The sequence below is a fragment of the Seriola lalandi genome, unplaced genomic scaffold (assembly GCF_002814215.2).
Source record: "Seriola lalandi dorsalis isolate HSWRI2012SDOR001 ecotype SW California unplaced genomic scaffold, Sedor1 jcf7180002054359, whole genome shotgun sequence".
Classification (NCBI taxonomy): Eukaryota; Metazoa; Chordata; class Actinopteri; order Carangiformes; family Carangidae; genus Seriola; species Seriola lalandi.
In genome coordinates, this window is record NW_019524912.1 from 306,000 (window position 1) to 329,936 (window position 23,937).

The 23,937-nt window shown below is 41.6% G+C and overlaps 1 protein-coding gene across 1 annotated transcript in view; it reads right to left on the minus strand.

The window, feature by feature from the left end:
• Positions 1 to 3,471: 3,471 nt before the first annotated feature.
• The window catches only part of chsy1 (chondroitin sulfate synthase 1), a 69,114-nt gene continuing 48,648 nt past the window's right edge, over positions 3,472 to 23,937 (minus strand). Inside the window, exon 3 of the mRNA XM_023408303.2 lies at positions 3,472 to 6,659. Coding sequence (XP_023264071.1) covers positions 5,067 to 6,659 — 1,593 coding nt within the window. The 3' untranslated portion in view covers positions 3,472 to 5,066. The remainder of the gene's footprint in view (positions 6,660 to 23,937) is intronic.

Genomic DNA, 23,937 nt, shown 5'->3' on the forward strand with positions numbered 1-23,937 from the left:
GTGTGTGTGTGTGTGTGAGAGAGAGACACACACACACACAGATGATAGACAGCCTGTCTCTGAAGTCAGTGTGTACTCAGAAGGAGAACGTTGTTATTGGTTTGAGTTCAGAATCACATGTTGTGCTCAGTGGTGGCTGATTGATTATATGTTTATTACAGAGCTGATCATTATCTCACTGGGTGTTTGTGAGAGTCCCCACTGTATTTTTATTTTACATTTGAAGAATGCATGAATAAATGAGATCAGCCACTGAACACACCTTGAGGTGTGACTGATTTGTTAACTGCTGTTTCCAATTTCAAGAATGAACATTGACGCTCAATGAATAAATGCATTTTTATAATTTTAAAATGAAGTAGCAGTTATCATACCAGCATGGATTTCCCACCCAGGTACTAATAATACGGTGAGAGAGCAGCCAGAGAAATAGAAACTGCTGCACACTGTAATTTAATGTGTTACAGAAGTCCTGTTATAAAGGCTGTCGTTGTGAGACTTATCATTTTAGATAGTTGATGATCCAGATACAGACGTGAAAATTAAAGGAAAAACCAACATAAAGTCTCTCAGTGAAACAGCTTCGATGGCATATATTATTCCCTCATGTGGTGTTTTGATGGTGGTGGTGGTGGAGAGCGCTGTCTATCACTGTCGGTCCAAAATGTGCCACAGGTGTTCAGCTGGGTTAAGATGTGGAGACTGTGAAGGTCATAGCATACGATTCACATCACTTTCTTTCTCATCAAACCATCAGTGACCTGTGGATGGAGACACAGTCATCCTGTTTCTCTGTCTGTATGTTAATGAGATTGACAGAATGGCTTTCTAAAGCCAGAGTTAGGTTGGACTGAGCTTTATTTTTCATAACACTGTCTGTAGTTATAGAACAGCAGAGATAATAAACATGGTTTTCTCTGGGGTTGTTGGTCATGTTCTCTGATGAACTATCAAATTAGACACAATTACTACACAGACTACTTTTTATTTGGCATTCATTAGAAAGCCTTTATTAATACATGTCATCACAGCCATAAGCTACAGTATGTGCAGCTGTGGCTCAGGAGGTAGAGAAGGTCGGTGGTTTGCCCCCCGGCTCCTCCAGTCTGCATGTTTAAGTGTTCTTAGGCAAGATACTGAACCCTAAACTGCCTGTGATGGCTGTTGCATCAGTGTATGAGTGTGTGTGGGTGTGAAGTATGTCTGTATGAGTGAATGAATTGGTGAATGTGGCAAGTATAAAGTGCTTTAAGTGGTCTCTAAAACCAGAAAAGTGCAGTCCATGCAGCTGCTGTAAACAAATGACATCATCATGTCTTATTCTCTCCTTCTCTCTCTGTTTATTGCTGCTAAGCGTTTTTCTGTTTCTGTTGTCAGATAATGGAACAAGTTTGAAATAGTGACTGAAACGTGGCCTATTAGGCTACATGTTAACTTACAAGTTAACTTACAAGTTAACATGTAGCCTTCTCTGCTGCTGCTACAATCCTGATTTTATAACTGTGATGTTGTCTGACAAAGTCACCAAACACATGAATGAAAGACAAAAACTGAGCTGTGATTTCAGCTGGATTTACTGTTACATGATCAGAGAGGAAGTTAGAAGAGACAGACTATCTTTCATTTTTAGTCTCTGACACAGAGCACAGCCTCTGTCTGGGATCCACAATAATTTAGTCTTTATTTACTTCAACTCCAGAACGTCACAGACATTAGAGGCAGGTCTTTGTGTCTAACTCCCTCTGTTTAATATGTAGAGTTGGTCATAGGTATTTTAGTATGAAGCGTCGTTTCCAGTTGCTCCAGTCAGTCGTGTTAAAGTCATTGCATTACGTGTTAATACAAACTCACAACTTCCTGTAATCATTTCAAATTAAAAGCCCTGTAGCGTTTCTGTGGACATAGACCTTTTATTTCTTAACAGGGCTTTTGTTGCAGTGCTGCAATAAGCGTAGTATCTCATTTCTGGTTTCTGGCGTTACTATTGTTTACATACTATTCAGATCTCCTAGTCCCTTAATGTTAGCTGTTACCCCCTCCCTCTGTCCTGCTCTCTTCTCTTTGCCTCGTGTGTCTTATGTTTAGTTATTCCTCTGTTTCCTTTAGTTATAATGATACATGTAGTCAAAGTAGTTTTTTTGCCATAACGGAGGCGAGGCTCAGTGTATCGGAAGCGCGCCTCCTCTTCCCTGCAGCTTCGGAGCAGCCGGGAAACCAGAGCGACTCGGTAGACTGCTTGTAACAAGAGGTGTAGCCCTAAGCCACCGGTCGGCATCCATGCATGGTCCTGTCATGTGGCATTCACCTGACCGATGGTGGAAATATGATCACTAAGTCATTCAGGGACATTGGCCATTATAGAGCTGGCCCTGGTGTTGCGGTCTAGCCAAAAAGTGGAAGTGTGAAAGTTGTGTGCTTCAATCTACAAAACAGATATTACAAATAAGAGAATGTACATTCACATCTATCTACCTCTGTGTAGTGAAAGAATTGAAGCTGATCATCATCACGTTTAGCGATCTGGTGATCTAGACTCTGCTGACCCCTCTCCCCCTCCCCTGTCTGTCTTCACTGCTCCACAGCAGACAAAAAAGCAGAGTATTTACTTATCCCAGCATTGGCTTCAGAGGCACTGCTTTATTGTCCCTGCAGGGGCTTCCTGACAGTGGTGAGCAGGCCTCCCTCCACACACTCTCCCTGAGCTCAGACACAGGGATCACAGAGCACACACAACTTACAACCAGCTTCAAATCAGCAGCTTCACACTTTCCCTCAGAATTTACTCACAGCTACTGAGAGAGGAGATTATTGTTGTTGATATATTATTGTTGTTTTAATTGCACAATCTCAGTCTCTGGGGAGTGTTGAGCCTGTTGTGAAATGATTCTTTCCATGGAGGAGTTATGAACACCAGCACAGGAATGTCCCAGAGGCAAAGTGGGCAACAGCTCCAGGCCCCACACACTTTTAGAGGCTCTGATGACCCCTCATTCACTGTGTTACGACAGATGAATTGTAAATTTGTTTGTCAGAATGCACCAGTTAAGAAGCCAGTACACTCTATCTGCATATCTTCTGAAACCCCCTCCCCCCACACCTTTCCAGGCTGTCTCTGATCATGTGGATTAGGGTTACCCAGGTTATACTAGAAGTGGTTCATACTATGTGATGTCCGACCAGGTACCACGTATCTGCCCATCAGACAAGCAGCTCTGACATTGGCCCCTTAACCCAACCCTCAGGCACAACCAAAAACTACAATGATAAAAGATGATTAAAGATATGTTATATATTTTTGGAGTTAGGGGCGGAGTCAGGGTCTGGCAAGATGGTGACGGTGGAGCAGCTCACTCTGAGTTTCAAAACCGCTCTTCAGAAACCTGTGGGTGACATCACAGAGGCTACATCCATCTTTATTTACAGTATTTGGTTGGTTATAACTGAGGAAGTAACACCACAAAAGCAGCAGAGTTTGATACTTTTCCCCCCATTTTATTTCTTTTTTAAATAGAAAACATTGCCCAGTCGGGCAGAGTTGAAAGAAAAATATTACAAAAGTAAAAGAAAATTAAAAAAACAAACAAACTATGATGACGGCACAGTCACTGATCCTGTTGCATCAGTCTTAAAAACCAGCCATTCTTGTTGTAATGCTGAAAGAGGAGCATTAACCCGATGGAGTGCTACGATGTAGAGTACCTGCTGATAAGCAACACAGGTAGGAACAGGACAGTGATTCAGGCCTGCCATGAGAAAATGTTCCGCCCTCAAACCTGTAACAGAGGACCAGACAATGTGGGTTTCACATCACAGCTCAATGGGATTCAGCACTGAAGCCACACCTCTGTAGACTGGGACCAGCCACAACACTTTTTTTATTTCAACATAAAAGAAGGGACTTTATAGAAAGAGACAGCAATGTGTGACTTGAGCCGTCCAACCAGAGCGCTGCTCCCACTTCAACCCACTGGAATATAAAGGCCAGACTGGTTCCCGCTTCACCCATCAGAACCATCAGAAAGGCCTGGGATAGATACATAGAGCTTTTGTGTTTACTCTCCATTATACAGCCAGTTTCATGTTTGTACCTGCAAAACAACACTCAGCCACCTACACACACACGCACACACACACACACACACACACACACACACACACACACACAGCAGGCAACATGATACCTAAAGCAGACTGTGCAAAACTCTTTGGTGATAATGAGTTTAAGAAAACATGAAAACTATCCCACAACTGACATGGTTATACAATCTTTCCAATATACATATTTAAACAGTCAGAGAGTAGAAAATGGAGCCTGCAAATTCAATAAATTAGACAGCAAAAGATGAATTGCAGATATCAAATCCAGCAGTTGGGTTCACAGAAATTAATAATAAAGAAAAATACAAAAACAGTAACAGTGTTATGTCTTATTACCAAAACCTTAAAAGCAAATGGAAAAGTAAAACCACTGTAAAATCAAAGGAAATCAAATGAAACGGCCCTTAGGAATCTCTCAGATAGCTATTATTGGAGTTTTCATTGATGAAGTGTTTCGAATCGAGTCTTTTTGTAAACATTCACAATCAAGAGTTGAGTTATGTTTCGAGCACTGCTGGTCTGAGAGCACATGGACACGTGTTCGTCTGTTTTATGCATACAAGACAAATGGAATAGTTAAGGGCCATGGCAGTGTACTTCACTGAGGTACACATGAATAATCCCTGCCTCCCCCTCTCCCACTGCCCTGACAGATAACAAGGGACAGGCTGGAGGAGCCTCCGGCCCCGGTATAAATCAGGCTCACACAAGAATATTGGTTAATATTCCTTCATCATCAATCAAAACATTTACAAGGGCACAGACTGTCTATGAATTGTTCATCGTGGCGTTTCTGTATATTTTCTTTAAAAAAAAAAAAAAAAAAAGACATGTTTTCAAGACATATCCATGTGAAGTCTTTCATTTCAGTAAAAAATAAATTAGGTAGTGAAAACACCACTAAGAGGAGGAAATGAGCACAGAGAGGGTTCAGGTTCAGTTTGTGACAGTCTGCAGCCCGGCCTCACTCACACTGTCCTAACTGAGCCGTTATTGCTGGCCAGTCTCCTGAAGCTGAGGTCGTTCTTCTCCAGCCAGAGCTCGGCCAGCTGCTGGGTGGAGCCGTGCGACGAGGCTTTGGAGCCCAGGCACATCTTATACTGCTTGGCCTCCAGGTTGGGATCACATATGACCGGGTGGTGGACGTGTACTATCCCTGTGTCTGTACTTCTGAACAACTTAATCCCTGACTGGACAAATTTATTGAAAAGGTCCACGTCCTCCAGTCCCCACCCCTGTATGGAGGTGTCGAAGCCTCCAGCCTGGACCAAGTCTCCCTTGTAGACACAAACAATCCCAAAGCCGTAGTTCCTCCACAGGCCCGTCTTGGAGGTGAAGACATAGTGGTTGTTGCTGGGGACCTTCCCAGCGTACACCACCTTAGGGTCATACTGGCTGAAGATGATGGGGAAGTAGGTTTGCTCACCGAGGGCGGTGTTGCTCCGACATCGCTTGAGGAAGTCGCTGGTGAAGAGCAGATCCACGTCACAGTAGAAGAGCAGCGAATCGTTGGAGAAATGCAAGGAGCCGACTTCCAGAGCCAGAGCCCTGGAGAAGGAGCCGGCGACGGGCTTTATCTCCATCTCGGCCCGGGGATACTTCATGTGATACTCCCTCATGAGCTCCACCTGCTTCACCCGCTCTGTGTTGTTGTCTGTGCTGAAGAGCAAGATCAGCAGCTTGACATTCTGGTTGGGGATCAGACACACTCGTTCAAAGTTGGCCATGAAACGCACAAAGATGTCATACCGTCCCGACAGAGGGACCAAGATGTTGACTTTCTTCTCCTTCGGTTCCCTCTGGTCCTGTCCAGAGGTGGCCAGCTTAAAGGGAACCAGCATCTTCAGGGAGTTGGACAGAAATGAGAGGGAGTCTGACTCTTTGTTAATATGGCTGGCCAGAGCTCTGGCATCCATCTCCTCCTCCTCTCTGAACTGGATCTGGCTGAAGGTCTGCTGCAGGTAGGCGTGCCTCCTCACAGGAACCGTCATGGTCTTTCCTTTGTGCTTCTTGTACAGCAGCAGCAGATCCAGCACATACTCTGCCCCGTATAAAGGATTCACCCTCCGGTAGCCGTACTGGATTTCTTTGAAATCAATGACGCGGCCCCGTGTCTTGGCATTGGCGTTGATCATCTCCATCACTTGCATGATGATGTCGTCCAGGGCTTGTCTCTGGGAGGAATCCATCCCACGGCGGGGTGGCTGACCATCATTTGATGAGAACAGGTACTTCCCTGTCAGGAACTCCCACTCCAGAACCTCCTCCCTCTGCCGTGGGTGGAAGCGCATGAATGAGGGCGGCATGCCGAGCTGGAGGTCGTCTCGGCTGGGTTCGGCCGCTCCGTAGCGTCCCATCTGGACGATCTCCCGGTGGAGCTCGATGGTTCTGTGGCGCAGGTCAGCGATCTTGCGGCTCAGCATGTAGCTGTGGAGGCGGTACTGGTAGGGAGGGTTCTTGTTAGGGTGGAGTGTGATGGCTCGATGGATCTTGCTGTTGTGGAGATCTCGTATGTAGCCCTTCTTGTTTGGCTCGTAGTTCTCATAGAAGAGCTGCTGCATCTGTGGAGACAGGAAAAGGATCTGTGTTAGAGCCACTGGAACACTGGATCTTCACTATTACACATTTATTTCAATCAAAATGCAAACTGTCACAGCCACCTGTGACAAATGAAGGTTCAGGGATGACCAGCAGAGCCATGATGCTGCAAGAACATGTGAAGTGAATAGTTTACTTCCATGAAACCATTTTGACCAGAGGTTCTTTAGAACATATGATATAAAATGGACTTCCTTTATTGGAATTTAGTTACAGTTAACTCCTCTTTTATAGCCCAAATCAAAAATTGGGATGCAGGTTATATCAGTGTAAGTGAGAAAATTTAATTATTGTCATGGTTACTATAATAAACCAATACTGTAATTAGTTCCGACAATAAGGAGCCTTGACTGCCACTTGAATCACGACTCTGAAGAGGGATTTTTGCCTCTTGGCCTGTCTCCCTCTTCCCTGCCTGTTTACAAGAGGGCGTGGGTGAGCTGCTCCACCACACACACACACACACACACACACACACACACACACACACACACACACACACACACACACACACACACACACACACCAGACAGCAGCTCAGAGGAGAGGCCTTAGCAGAGAGAGTGAGACACACTGAAGCTGTATTTGCTCGCTATCCTTGAGTGCAACGAGCTAAAAACTTCAACTGTACGTAACAGTTGAGCCCATTTGTCTGAGAGTGAGTTGAATCGTTGTCGACTTTGAGGCTGAGATCAACCACTCCCTCCTGCTCTCTGAGTCTCTTCACCTCAGGAGGAGGAGGAGAAACATAAGAGGATGAATGATGACACAAGGCTGTTAGCCAGCTTATTGTAAAAGGCTCTCTTTAGTGTGGGATACAATGGCTTCAGGTAACCATTAATTAGTCCAATGGTGTGTAAAACTGTTCAATGGTTTTTGTCAATAAGGAGATAAAGTCTCCTATTAATGTGCTACATGTTAAAAAAAAAAATAAAAAAAAAGGTTATTACAGACAAATTACAATTACAAATGATTTCTTTATTCTGAAAGATCTGTAAACATTGGTAGTAAAATATTCTTATGTATTAATATATCATTTATTTTCCTCTTCATATTTTTCAGATATCATTTATTATCTCTAATCAAAAATACTGTATATGCTGGTTTATGTGCATGTAAAGACACTTAACCAGTATCCTTCAGTGTTCTGCTGATGCAGGCTCCAGTTGAAGGGCCTCAGGGGTTATGCTGTACAACACGCACTGCACAGTCCACTGCTGACAACTAGTGAGTGAGTGAGTGTTTACTGCAGACCTGCTGGAGCTTTACAAACCTACTGTTCCTCAAATTGCAGGAGGCTAAAAGTGTGAACACTGGGACAGCTGTTTTGGAGCCGCTGGCAGGATCTCAGCCGTGGTCAAGAAGGCAGGGTTTGTGTTGTTGCCTTTCAGTGAAGGGAGCATCAGAACGGCTGCAGCGCCCAGAAAGTCTAATTTGAGAGGAAGGCTCTGGAATGCGGCCACAAGCCTGATCCCCGGGGGAAAGGCTGTACGGGGAATGAGACAGGACGTGCCTGAGAGCTATGGAAAATGATACCTGAAGCTGAATACGATCACAGGAACTGCCAGAGCAACTCTTTGCTTTTCCATGGCTTTAACCTGTGCTCCTCTGTACCTTAGAGAGGGCAGCCTGCCAATCAAAACACACTGTAAGCTTGTCATTAATGGAAGTCTTGAGCCAAGCGGTGCCTTCAGAGGTGAAGGGTCTGAAAACCAGGCCACTGCATGTTCAACAACTTATTAAAAATTCATGTAGTTTTCCTTCAAACAGAAAACAATACCTGCACTTTAATCTGACGATATTTATGCAGATACATTTTAACACTGCTGGTGTCATCTGTCTGTAAAGCTAATGGCTTTTTGTCTTTTTCATTAATGCTCCTCCTGGCTTCATTCAGGTGTAATAGCACATTGACACAAAGAGCTGCATATATTTGACACCTGATGTGCAACCGGAGCAGAGAGAAAGATAAACACAGGGGTGAGTTATAAATGTTGTGATTGCAGCTGCATCACTGATGCATTTAAAAAAAAAAAAAATTGCCATTGAAGCCTTAATTAATAAGCATTGTGAGTGAGGTGGGGACGCGCACCCCCACCTCTCATGGTGAATCCACTGATACATTTTCACATCAATTTCATTAGCTAACATTATTAGACAGCGAGTCCTGCTGCTGCCTGTTTTATCATATCCCACAGTGCACGGGCATCGATTGACAGGATAATAGGTTGGGACTTCAATTTCTTTTTGCTCACACGCTGTGTGTAAAGTGCTCTTCTGGATATAAAAATATTCATCCCTGCAGTTGTCATGAATAAAATCACTGAAGATATTTACTGTGGTTCTGCGAGAAAAAAAAAAAAAAAATACTGAAAATCTCAAGAACTTAATCTTAACCTTAATTCAGTTGCTGCCACTTCCCTGTATTTATTTCCTTTATGGGACAAACGTTGATCAGTTTGAGTGGTTTCCCTTCCATTCCCTCAGTGTTTTTCCAGGTAGCTCAGTTGATAGTGATGCTGGGGGGGAGCTGTGTGCCGGCTCAGACTGTATCCAGCAGGTTAACACCGGTGGTCATCAGCTGACAGCCAATCGCTCAGGATGTTTATGTCTCTCTCCTGCGGCTTCACCATCATTAGCCTGCTTCCTAATTATATGACCTCCACTTTTGTGGTCACCGTTGCAACTTACGACTCATTAGTACGATTTCTTCACAGTCATTAACCTCACAACATCAACTAAAATGGTTTTCAGACAAGGGGAAGACAAAGGTAAGTCACAAGTTACTGCTGGAAGCTGAAGCCTCGTGTGCTTCATTTCAAACTCGGCTGTTATGGAGATAACTCTGGGAAGATGATAAGCAGAGTGGCTGCTTATGCAACTCATTTTAAATAAGCTGTGTTAACACTTTATATTAGGCTTGGCTTGTGAAGCCTTGTACATTGAATCTTCAGATACTATGTATTTTTTAAGTTTGGTAATAACCCTATTACATAACCCATACCTTCAACCGAGTCAATACAAACACAATAATCAAAGCAAAGCAAGAGAAACAGTGTTATCAAACCAGTAACACATTCAATGACAGAGGACAAAGTTATCTGAAGTGAAGGGAGATGCCAAACCAATGAACACAGCCTGAGCCCACGCTGTGACTACACTGGGAAATGATACCATTATCCTGCAGGGCTTCACAACCTAAACAATCACACTGCTACACACCACAAGCAAATGCCTTGAAATTGAGTCTCTGCAGAGAATCACTCTTCAGTCTGGCAAAACTCAAGACAAGAGATCCTGAAAAACCAACACCAGAGACCAGCTTCATTTACTAATTAATACATATAATACACAGGGAAGGTGATATGTGACTGGGTGTGTGCTTCCTCCAACTGCAAATTTCAACTGGGAAAGTTTTTTCTTTTCTTTCTCACAACACCCTGTCTTTCTCAAAAACAGAGGGTGTTGTGAGTTGTACCATAAATAACTTTAAAAAGCTAACTAAAACAAAAGGCTGAAGGAGTGAAGCTCTGAAGACTTCATAACTCAGACGTCTCCAAATGTCATAAAGTTGTCATTATAGTGACAGACTCACGTCCCAGTGAATTCACTCACTCACTTATTATACAACACGCTTGTATAATGTCTTTGTTGGCTCTGGGGGCATTTGTCAAGTCTGACAAAATAACCCCTGATGATGTCATAGTGATGTCATCAGGGTTATATCAGCTTGGACTTTAGGGATATAAATTAACAACAGAAAGCTCACGACGTTTGAAAGGCAAGGACATTTACTGGACAGAGTTGCCTGATGAAAAGAGTTGCATTATGGGAAATACAGTGATTAAAGAATAAAAGTCAAGATATCTCAAGTTCAGCACTAAATTGCTGGAATACAAAATTTGTGGTTAAACATTTACTGAGTCTATGTATATTCTCATTGTGTTTCTTTGTCTGCAAAAAAAAAAAAACTGAATGTCAAAAGTCAACAGTTATCCATCATTACAACAGACCATGTTCATATGTGTGTGTTTGGATGTAAATATATGCGATGCTGGGAGGCTTGTTGCAGCAACGACAGCAAGAGTAGGCAGAGGAAGTGAAGCCTGAGGCTCAGTCAGAGCAGTAGGTGAGACAGCATGGCTGCCACTCTGGCTGGGTTTAATCTGCAGGACAATAGGCAGTGCCTGCCTCCGAGAGGGCCATGCAAATCTAATTGGAGACAGCATTATACTGCTGTAATTGGACCTTCTGTAAACGAGGGCGCTCTGTCCAAACTAATTTCTCAACTCCGGGAAAAGCTTCTTACACATAAGACAGCTCAACAATAGGTCTGGTATTGATCTGTGTGATGGGATGTGGTCGTACCAACAACAGCGTCATGACACCAGATGACTTCATCAATATTAGCCATCTAACCTGCCGACTGCTGGTGAGTGACTGCACAGGCCACAGACAGCTGCTGATTTAGACCAGTGGTCAGTAACTGGTGCCAACAGTTACTCACAGAATCACTTCCTCTTTAGCGATTTTGCCGACAAAATAAGAGCATGAGAAAGTTTTTTGTTTTTTTTCTTTTTGCAGCAATGCTTTATTCCAAGCAATTGTGAGCTTTAATTCTGAAAAGTTCGGACAAGAATTTCCAAAGGTTCTGTTGTTGACAGACCTCTGAAATAGTGGACATGCGATGTGTGATATGTATAATATATGAGTGTGGTCCACAGCACCACATGTGAACAGTAAATTCCAGTTGCATTTTATCAATCAATTTCTTTAATTAGCCTTTGATTATTTTCTGGCTGCCATCTAATGGATTAGAAAAAAATTGGCCCGAGGCCAAACGTACTTGCCGACCCCTGATTTAGACTGTCGAGCTGAGATCTACACCGGGCCGAGCGTGTTTCATCAGAGGTCTAATTCAGATCTGACTGATTCCCATCAACTCCCATCATTATTTTTAGTGACACTTTGACAAACTGTTCATGTTAAAGTTGAACTGTCTCCAGTCATTGCAAACTGAATGTTGAAACACGTTCTGGCGATCCGGTCACTGTTCTGTGGTATGGAAGAGCTCGCAAGAGCAAACAACCAATTGTGTGGCCTGGTCAGCCACCCCTCTCGTCCTGTTGGTCATCCCGTAGGCCTGTGTGTCTCTTCCAACTCCGTCGACAGGGTTAACATCACCGGGGCCAGAGCTTCTGATATGGGGTGCTGGCATCACACAGGGAGAAACAGGGAACCGAGGCACACTCCACCACCAGCTTTAGCAAAACTATAATCCATGTCAGCACCAATAATCACAAAAAAGACCTACCCAGGATGCTCTCTGGCTCCCCTTTTGTGTGTTTGCTTCCTTCTCCTATACATATGAATGATGTGCTTGGGTTTGTCTCTTGTATGTTTAAGTGGTGTGTTTTCTTTCCAGGTCTTCATGGTGGACATGAGGTTGCGTGGCTGTTTGGCAGCCCCTGGAAGTTGCTAAACCTCCTCCTAGATCATATTGTTCAGTAATGTTTATAGTCTTTAATGTTGTCATTAAAGACATCATCTACCGCATGTCTGTCCATCCTGGAGGAACGATGCCTCCTCACTTCTTCTTCCTGAGGTTTCCTCCATGTTTGTTTTCCTGTTCTTACCGTTTTTTTTTTTTTTTTTTTTTGGGGGGGGGTTATTCCTTATGCAATATGAGGGTCTAAGGACGGAGGCTGTCGTGTGCTGTACAGATTATAAAGCCCCTTTAGACACATTTGTAATTTGTGATATCGGGCTATATAGATAAAATTTGACTTGACCTTGTGCTAAAACAAACCAAGGGGCTGCGTTGGTGGAGAGTGGGTGGGGATGTGTTGTTTCATGTGCTGGTGAGACACAGAGTTATGATCCTGAAACTGCACATCTGCACATTGATTGGCCAACGCAGCGCCGTTATATCGTGTTGCAGCACTTCTCCCATTCAAGTGAATGAGCAGGGCTGCGTTATTACACGCACAGCTAATCTCTGAGTGAGCACGGCTGACGAGGTGTCCAGTGGGCGACGTGAGGAAGTTAAAGGTTCACCTTTGTGTAAATGTGTTCTGACATGTATGAACATCAACCACTCGTGGTTTTGATTGTGACACACATGTTCTTCTTTTCTCAAGAATTACAAACAAAATGAAGATGATTGAATGATTTTTTTTTCCATTGTGGTCCTCTAGTTAAAGATGACTTAAGTGTTAACAATGTGAAAATTTACAAGTGCTGATAAACTATAAATCTTTGTAATTTAGGAGTGTTTGAGATTTCCATGGGAGTGAAATAAATGAGTGAGAATAAAGAGTCATGGTTTGTACATTCCTGCTGATTCTCTGTAAAGCCTCATGTAAAAGCTGTTGTTCTGAAACTATGCGGCTTTAGCACAAACCAATAACAGACTTTATTTACTTTATAACTGTTCCAGCTGTTATTTCATGTTCTGTTTGTGTTCAACTACAAAATGTAATGTATGTTTCTGTCTGAATTATTCCCAGTAACATTCAGTGACACAAACAATAGCAAACAATAGATTCTGTGGGTCTGGGCTTACATAAGTATCTGTGAGATGTGCAGAAAGCTTTAGCTGTTCAAGAATTCAGTTCAAACCATAGACAAACACTCAGGGTCAGGTTAGTTTGAACAGGCTTGAAAACTATAATGCCCATTAAACATATAAAACCAATGGCAAGAGGAGAGATTCAGTAGAGATGAGTCTGTGTCAGCACACAAAGTGAAGATATACTAGGTACTGGACTACAAACTGCTAAAACTGACTTTCTACTAACAACACTATCTTCCCTTTTCCTGCATAGAGAAATATGAATTTTGTGCAAACACTATTTTCTAACTTTCCTAATTTGTAACTTGCATGACGCCAATTTGGTGGCGCTGTATTGTAATCAGCACAGTGCACCTGGAAAGGAATGCCAAAACTGCAGAAGAAGAAGAAAAGAGACTTTCCTTAAGGATATTAGTAATAATTCATATTGCTAATGAGATGCAAGTAAATCTGTCAGGTCTGACAGTTGTTCACAACCAGTGATGCAGAGGATCAGAGTCAGAGCAAGGACGAGGGTGTTCAGCTGCTAAGTCATTAGATGAATGCTAAAGCAAAGCCGAAGTTTACTGATTCATCTACCTGATGTTAAACGACCTCTTGACCTGGAATAATTAAAGTTTGTGTATTTCAGATATTATTAAAGACAATAAACACAGAAAAAAACATGTCACAATGACAAAAAAAAAAAAAAAAGATCAAAAACCGTCATTTGTTGAGGTTTGTTGTACAGCAGAAAGAAACATTTGTTTCATTCTAGTTTGATCTGTTGATTATTTTTTTCAGTCATTTAATTTAGTCTTTAAATGTCATGATGTCAAATGCACAGGCTGACATTATTATTATCCTTTTGGAAATTCATCACGATTCACTAGAACTCCTCGTGTGTGTACATGATCAGGATGGCACCACCTCTGCCTCATGATGGACAGGAAATACCCTGTTTTGTCAGTTTGACACATATAATAAAAACCGATACTAAATGATAAAACAAAATAAACACACTAACAGATGCTTATCTTTTCAAACCACTTTCCCAGAACACAGCAGCAGTGTGAGCAGCCTGTGTATTGTGCAGAAATGCCCACAGGGATGTGATGCAAGCACTAACATGTTCCTGTCAGTTCACTGCAGCACGACCAGCGGTGTCGACTTATGCAAATCACAATCACAAAATTATGCAACTCTGTTGCTTTATACTGTGAACTGCATCCATCTACCCAATCCATTCCTGTGCTGCTTTTTCTATTCAAGGTTTCTGCTGCTGCTGGTGACCACTGTCGGCCTGCTGACCAGCAGCCTAATGAAACAGAAAAGAATTACATCTTAATACAAAGTAGCTTAAACTCAAAGAGGGAAACATTCATCATTTCATGTCAGATTATAAAATCTGTGACAGTTGAGTTAACTGTTGATTTCCTTTACTCCACAGTCATGTTGGATTACTGCTAGTTTTGATGATTCAACACACTGGCAGAGATCCCCAGTTCAGAGACCAGCTGTAGAAATCCAGACCAGGACACTGAGTAACTCTCTCCCCTCCTCCAGCAACTCCACTGTTTCCACAACACCAAACCTCTGGGCCTGTGTTTATCAAGCTGCTAAATTTTAGCACAGAAAGTCAAGGATTATGACTTTTAGCAAAAACTCCAGCTTTCACACTAACGAAGGACTTTTAAGTCTGAAATTGTTGTAACATAATTAAAATAATTTCTTTAGAATTCCTTTATAAATGTATTACACCACCATCTTAAGGCGGTAGCATCCAAAAATGTTGTACATTGAGACATTTACACCATAAAAGACTATTTGCTGTGTCAGTTAATGTGACTGCCCTGATTTCAGATGTATGAGGACTGACGGGGACTTTACCAGATACTGAGTCAGCACAGAGACTGTTATAGAGACTCAGCGTCTTTTTCAAAATGTTAAAGCATAAGACTGGCAGACCCAAACCAACAATAAATATAACCTATTAAAAAGTATTATGTGTGTATCCAAAGCCTCATACATCGTATTCCTCTGTGCTGCAGACATTACTGTCCAAAAACTGTCAAAACACAAACAGCCCATACACGTATCTTCATTACCTCAACAAACGCTTTCTTTCCTCCTGTTCGGTTAATGTTTATTAAAACTACAGTGATCACCTGTTTAAGTTTAGGGAATTTGGAAAATGTAATTTCCATGTGATGAATCCGGTCAGACTTTATGTACTGCCCATCACAATAAGAAGATAACCTTGATAAGTGCTATTATCACTGGACATGAGCTCTTATTACTCCAGCAGTGATAAAGGGGAAATATGAACTGTGGTTTGTGTGTCCACTGAGAGGCGGACAGAACTGGGTGACAGGGAGCAGAAAAGGCCCTTTGTTCCCCACAGCCGGTCCCTGAGTCCAGATGTCTTCTTCAGCTCAGGCTCCCAGGGAGGGATGGGGGATATGCATCATAACTTATTGAGGTTACATAACTCAATCACAGAATAGAGTTAAGGCCACAAGAAAAGAAATGTTTTCTTAGGATTCTCACAGTTCTTGGAAAATATTAAAACAACTAGAATTCTGACAATAAAATCTGAACTCTATTAAAACTGTGAGGTAAAATCTTAGATTTGAGAAATTATATTTTTCTCAGATTCTTAATTTCTCCCAGACTTGACTTCAGGTCAGAGAAAACTGCCTCGATTAACCAAGAGAGATTTGGCTTTTCAGCACCTCCCCAGTTCAACGGAAGTGAATGGAATTCTGTGTGTGGTGCTCACAGCATTAAACACATTACATCTGAAAAACTAAGAGGCAACAAGTCTTTTACTACTTTTTCACACTTTAAAATAAAAACAGTTTCTCATGACATCTGTTGAAAGACATTCTTAATTTGTGAAAAAAGACACTTCATCTGAGTTTATAATGAGCCACTGGTCATTAATTACAACTGGAGCTTAAACAGCTGCAGTTGAAGATTCACTCTCAGATAACACATACTTTTTATATTATATATAAATATATATATGAATGATGGACATCATGTGACTAATAACTGTTGGTTCAGAAAGCGCTTCATTGCGTTTGGTAGTTTTGAAAGTTTTCCAGCAAAGCTCTGTGATCTCATTTGATGGACTTTAGTAGGACAAGAGGAAACATGGTGATATACAGCGATGTCATACTTTTCCACTGTGGTGTGTTTGTGGCAGGATGAACTCAGTATCCTTCAACTCTGCACCAAATCTCATACAATCCAACACACTGTTCTGTTCTCTGCCACCAGGTGTGGTGATGTTGATCATGCAGCTGTTGTCATCGACGTGTTCATGCCGAGTTTCCCTCACAGTCTGGATTATAGAATAATGATTTACAGCAACTGTGAGGTGATTCTGAGATAAAGTCCTCAAGTGCAGGACGTACAGGATCTTACAGAGAGATGAAATGTTTTAACAATTCCAAATTCCAAACAATTCTTATAAACTGCGTATATAAGAAATGTAATATCATTATAAATAATATGTCTAATGTGAGGGTCGCAGCAATGGGCCATTAGTGAAACAATGGGTTGTTTCGCTATGATGGGTCAGACACCGTTGCCTCCTGCTCCACATAAACCAGTTAAAATCTACAAAAAGGGTGCTCAATGTATTTGTCACAACAATGTTTTTGTCAAGACTGAACTCCCACACTGACACATCCATCAACTCTCGTTTTATAATCATGAAGTCCTCTGGCAAAATAAACACTAAGTTAAAAAAAAAAGGTTAATGACAACAGCTGTTGTGCATCCTGAGCTCGTATCAGAGGGAAAGTGGATGTGCGCTGTGAGAGTGAAGAAGGTTTCAGATCTGGATAACCTCCCCCCAGAAGCTAACGTTTCCTAGACAAAGACCCCTGGGTGTGAACGCTCGTCTCTTCTTCTCTGTCGTGCAGCGGCAGTTTTTCATCATGAATAAACATATATATATATATGTCACATATATTTTACATCAGATTGTACAAAAGTGAGGGCTGGACAGGGTTGTTCAGAAGAATGTAATAATCTATCAAAATGATAAGTTGGTCTGCAGCGACAGCTTCGTTCTCCTGAACTGAGATTCTTCCCTCCCTCCTTCTCTGGGTCTCTTATGTGTGTGTGTGTGTGTGTGTGTGTGTGTGTGTCTCTTACATACAAAAACCAGTTCTGCCTGTGTTAAGACAGTCAGTCAGTGCATAAGTGGATAATTGCATGCACAGAACCTAAAGTAACCAACTGCTAGACATGCAACACACAACCACAGAAACATTGTCAGAAAAATTAAACAGCGTTTACTTTTTGTATGTATTTTAATGGCTTTAATGTCTGGTTTGTATTTCTTGCCAAACTGCTGATTGTTTCACAGCGGCTGCAGTAATTAGAGGAAAACCATCTCTCCCTCTCCTCCACTACTTTCATATTAAAAGCAACCTGTGAAACCTGAATGCCACATTATACTGTAAAACACGCTACAGCAACAGCACAAATATGTTGTAACCGCGGTAAAGATTCATCATTATCATGTTCTGTCACTGTACACGAGACATAATCATAAATATAATTGAATATATTTCCACCTGGTACGAAATAACAATGTAATAAAAGTAACCAGCTAATTTAATGAATATCATTCTTCATTCACCTCACATAATAACTCATATGAAATGTCATAAATATATCAACAAATCAGTTACAATTCCTGAGCTCAAAGTGACACTGGGACTAAACTAAACCAATAAGTATTTCACTGTAACATTTTGCACAGTAACATCTACATTTAATGCAGCACTTCTGAACAAAAGTACAAAAGCTTAAATAGTAACACACAGACTTCTACGACTTTTATTTCACATATAAGGCAATGACTAAACTAGTGAGCTGTTGTAGCACTTCAACTCCGGGCATACGTTTTGCGAACCGCAAGATCTGACTGTACTCACTTTGTTTGTAGCTACAAATTTGGAACAAATAGAAATAAAAGCCCCCAAAGCTTCATGAAGCTTCATCCGCCCATCAATACAAAAACATCCTCCCACCTGGGGGGACTCATGGGACCCTGGTTGCTCATCAGATGACAGCCTTTGTGGGACATGGCCTCAAAGTAAAGTCTCTATCTTCCACTCTTTAAAGACATAGTGAAATGAAAAATCCCAGTGTCCCGGTGTTTATTGTTCATTTATGTCTTGTTATTTGAATATTTTTATAAAAAGTCTCCTCTTTTCTCTTCCTGTACAATATAAAAATATAAAAATCTTTAGTTAATGTAGCCAAATATGGTTTGATTAGCACTGAACCGCAATATCATAATTGGAGGTGAATGTAAATACTTGAATACTTTTACAGTTAAATGTGATTGAGGTCTATTTTATTCATTTAACTCACATTCTCCTCCCCTGTGCTCTAAAAGGCGGGAGAGAGAGGTGTGGGTGGTAGTGAGCAGTCCTACAGCTCTGTCTCCTGTCTGTATCTTTCAGCTCTATATCTGGTGATGTATTCATGAAACCATTGCCACTTTTTCATGATTCACATCTGCAGGATCTGATCTAAATCCCTCTCATAACTCAACCCTGCCCACATATTCAGCTTCACTTGGAAATCTACCACCTGTCTCACAGTGACTGCAACAAAGTCGTCCGTCTAAATTCAATTTTGTGAATTAAAAACTCACTAGAGCCAAAGTGGGACGTCGTCAGTGGACAGGCAGGGTATCAGTGGATGCTGATATCATATCCAATGTAATTAGAATGCTTCAAATAGGCATAAAGATTTAGAGAGAAAGCCTATAGAAAGCTTATCTCTGAAGTCCCAGTTAATGATGTTGTTATTATAGCTAACATCAACTGTGTATGTGCAGAATATCACCTGAACCCTTTCACGGTACAGTGTGAAAACACAGCATAAAAACAGCCTTAATAAATGAACACCTGATCTCAGGAGTAGCTCCGACACCGGGCCACAGAACAGAAGAAAATCTAAAGAGTCTAAAAACTAAACAGTCATTTGGAGATAGGATGACATAAATCCCACATTAACTGAACCTTATCTCAACAGACTAATGGAGCCAGTTTGCTTCCTCAGAAGTTCCTGTCAGATTGTTGAATAATTTTCGACACCTTCCCTGCTACTTTCTGAAACCGACAATCCAACACTAACACCCACCTCACACCGTGATTGGTCAGCTGTGTGAGGATGAGGAAGGAGCCATGGTTTGAACTTCTCTCGTTTCATATTTAACATAATTGTTTCTGTCACTTTTCATGTGTAAAATCGATTGAAACCCCATATTTAAACAACTCCGTCTCTCCCATCTCTCTATGACGGTCAGTGTTTCTCTTAGATCAGGTATGAACACTTGATTTCCAACATGTTTGGACAACACATCACTTAAACCCTTTCTTTTCTAGTATAACCCTGTCCTACAGAAGGCATCCAGCCAAGCACGTGGCATAGGCAAATCAATAATGTCACATACCAAAAGGAGCTGAAACACAGGATAAAAGATTCCTTCATGCCAGTTTATATTGATTGGAACTTGACTTTCTGAAAAAGTAGCAGTCCTAAGAAAAATACAGTCACCAGCACTAAGAGCACAGAGCGATGCTGAGTGTGTGTGGTGTATACGCAGTGAGCATTATCAGGTCTACTCAAAGTGCAGTCATGTGTACAGATCGCAGGAGATGAGTGTAGCTGCTTGTTGAAACTATCCTGTACTTACACACAGAGAGGACGGTAAAACCGCAATGACCTTACACAAGGCAAAAAGCAGAACTACACACTTGCAACTGAGGAAGCACCATGACTAAAAGGTGACTGCAAAAAGGTCTCGATCACATAGCACACTGAAACCGTGGGTCCCCACCTCACACACACACACACACACACACACACACACACACACACACATATGTTTACATTAGTCACATAAATAATTGTAGGAGTGACAACAGGAAACTTTGTGAAACTTTTGTTGTAAACTGTGATGGGTGTTTATAACAGACTGTTTGGACAATGATTTCAACATCCACCTTAGTTTTTTATCTGAATAACCTGCAGGAATGTCTGTAATCTGTCTGATGGTCTGACTGCTTCCATTTTTTCACCTGTCTAAATTACTTTAAATGAAGTCTCAGTATTCCCAGATCTCAGATATTGACTTAATGACTACAGAGTCACTACTGTCGACAGAAATGATGGACAAAACAACAAAATTGAGATCCAGAATCAACAGAAAGAAAAAACCCTGCCGGTGCTGATGTGTGATCAATTAAATGACAGAATGTGGAGTCTAGAGAATTACTGCTGCTGAGTGACTATGATAGTGGATGTTCAGTTCAGTTATCTTGCTACTACACAGTAACAGAAGTTATGCTGGAAACTGGCAAAACATTTTATTTATGAAGCCAAAATGCTGAGACTCCACCATAGTAAAAGATCTGAAGAGTATGCTGCTATTTCTTGTCACATATTTGAACATATTTTTTATTTCTATTTGTGCATGCTAAATTGCTGTACCATAATATTTTTAGTAATTGATATTTTCATTTCTTTTGTACTGTCACTTTGCTGCTCTTACACTGCAAATGTTCCTACTGTGGGACTGATAAAGGATTATTTTATCTTATCTTACACCCGAGACTGCTCTCACTCTGATCAACACAAACACCAAGAATCAAACACAAACTCAAACACACTTTCATCTTGTATTCAAGTAAACATGTCAAAAATATCCTTAACACATAAAGGTGAGTCCCCAAAGGAGGGGTCACTGGCTTTGACCCCTCCAAGCCCACACTGAAACTCTTACCCTGTACAAACACTTCAATGACAAGCAAAAAGAGAACAAACTGGTTTTTTGACAGTGAGAGGATGGATAACCGGTCTTTAGGTCAGTGGTAGAGTAATGAGCAGGAATCTTGAGGACTCAGGCCTATGAAGCGCAAATCAGTGTAGTGTGACAGAGGGGCAGCAGGCCAACGGGATGAGCATGTCCTCCACCGTACTCTGGCACCACTATAGAGGGATGCCACATCTTCCTCTCTCTCAATCCCTCCTTCCTCTAAAAATACCAGTCCACTACCATGAGAGGCCAGAATCATCCCATTCCCTCCTGTCAGCTTCTGACACACCTCTAGTGTAGTTCATGATACTTTTAGAGAGGATTATCTCTCCTTCTGTGGCTGATTTTATATATGAGTCAAACAGAATCCCAGCTTAATTACACGTAATGTAAATCTGAAATGAGCGAAAAATTCAATATGATTACATGCAAAGCAACACAACAGTCTGGTTCCTCACTACGATAACCTGGAATACCAAACTTTGATCAGGTGTGATGTGGACAAGGCCTTCCTCTCTCCTCATCCATGGCAGTTGCCCGTCACTTTAAGTAGAAGGCCACAGCTGACAGCTGCATCATTAATGTCTGTCTGCCTGCAGAGAGGCTGACCATGGGCGGATCCACAGCATGAGCTGCTTTCTGACATCAAAGGAAAGGGCTAAATTAAAACCTTCCATAAAAGCGAAGGGAAAAACGACCCAATATTGGTCAAATGTTTCTCTTTTTTTTTATTGTTGAAGGTAATTATAGCCATGCGGTGGGCAGCAGCATACTTGTGGAGCCCTGGTGGTCCGTGGAGCTAGCATTAAGTGAGCGCCGCCCAAGGAAGCTGGAGAAAGAACAGGAACTGGGATGTGGGTGTAGAAAAGCTTGGTGACAAGTGTTTCTACTCACACATCAATGACAGAAAGTGAAGATGTTTATGTAAACTATAATCTGCACCTCAGTCCCTGCCCTAAACAATCCCTCCAAACACAAACCTCCTCGGTGAGGGAGTTCACGGAAACTGTACTTGCTAGCTATGATTAAGGCATGGTTCAGTTCAGGAAACTAAAACTACTTGATGAAAGCTAGGGGAGGATCGTGGTCATGGTTACAAAGAAACCAACACTGACTGCTGGTAGTAAACGGGAACTGAATTAGTGTGAACGGTCTGTGCTTTTCCATCAAGCTACTTCCTCTTCAGTCATTATTCACACAGCTATCAGAGGTGTCCAGTCAGGGAAATGCACACGGAGGCCACGTGAGTGTCTGGATAAACAGTCAGTGCTGTTGTTTTTCTGACAAAGACAGACTCATTTTGTCCAACAATCCCAATGCAATCACTACAGAGCTGTTCACATTAAAATACAAAACCAGTCGGTGAATTTCAAACTCCAAACTTATGTTCTTAGATGTTTATGTGTTCTCCCACATGTGTAATGAATTCTTGCTTTGACAGACCAACACAGAATCTCATCTCATTTGTAGTGATCAACTGAGATGGTGGAAGTTCTCATTAAATAGCTGAGCCTTTAATCCGTGTGTTACAGCTCCTCTGTCTTTTACCCATGAAAGTTTATGAGGCTTTATTAAAAAAAAAAAAAAAGAAGAAGAGAGAGAAGAGGAGAAAGTGAACTATTATTTTTATGACATTTGTGGAGGCGGTTATTAAGTCATCTAATCATCAACACTGGTTAAGCCAGGCACCTACTCTATGTGTGCATATTCATTCCCAGGGTGGTGTATTGGAGTGCATTATATTCTATTGTCTTGCCTAAATATATATAAATGTTAGAAACACTTATTTTAATAAGCAACGTGGTAATGTACAGCCTGCTCTCTGGGACAAACAATAAACATTTTATGTCTTCAGTCATTTTTCTGGTCATTTAGTGTATGTGCTACATGTCGGTGTTGCCTATGCATTATAAAATCTGGTACACTATATACAAGAATATGATGTACTATATAGTTTTCTGATACCGAGAAATTATAAAAGGCATTTATCAAAAGACAAGCGGGACTAAATTGACAACTTCAAATTAGCAAAGATCCCAAAAAGCAAACTAAAATGAATTACTGTTCATTAGTGTCCTTCAACCTGCAAATCAAGCAAAATGTCATTTGAAGGCTTGAAGTTTTAGTTGAGTCATGCTTCCAGTGTGAATGTAATACACACTCAAATCCTCTCCTACAGTGAGATGAGTGAGTTTCACATTTCCGCTGTGTTTGGAGTAAACAAAGAAAAACTGGTTTGCTAATAAGTGAGCATGATACAGAAAACCCTGAATAGACAAGAGACAACAGATCTGCCCACGGACGCTCTCACTTCATCAGCTGAAAGTCCCAGGAACAAGCTGCACACTGCTCCGCACAGTGCAGTGCAACAAATAAAATCCTGCAGATTATATTTGTATATCAATCAGTGTGCAATATTTTTAACCAAATATTTATAAGACTTCCTGGTTTCTATAAGAAAATTTCAACTCTGTCATATTTAATGTAAAATACTTATCTTTCTGTTCCTAATGATGTTCAATACTGTCACTGATATGATCACACATTCACAGCTGTGGTTAAACTGAGGGTGAGCAACATGTATTTCTCCACACAAAGCTATTACTATGCCCCATGCTTCATATGAGCGGCACAGAGGTTTTGGTGCATAATGACGAGGAGAGAGGTCCTGGTAAAACTGCAGAGCGGTGAGGTGTTGCAGGCTCTCAAGGTCCAGGACTGTTTGGGGAGTTGAGCTGTGGCTCTTCAACATGCATACAGTGATCAGTCCCTCCTCCCAACCCTGTGGCCTGCCCAGGAGGGGATGGCGGGAGTGGGGGACTAATTACAACCC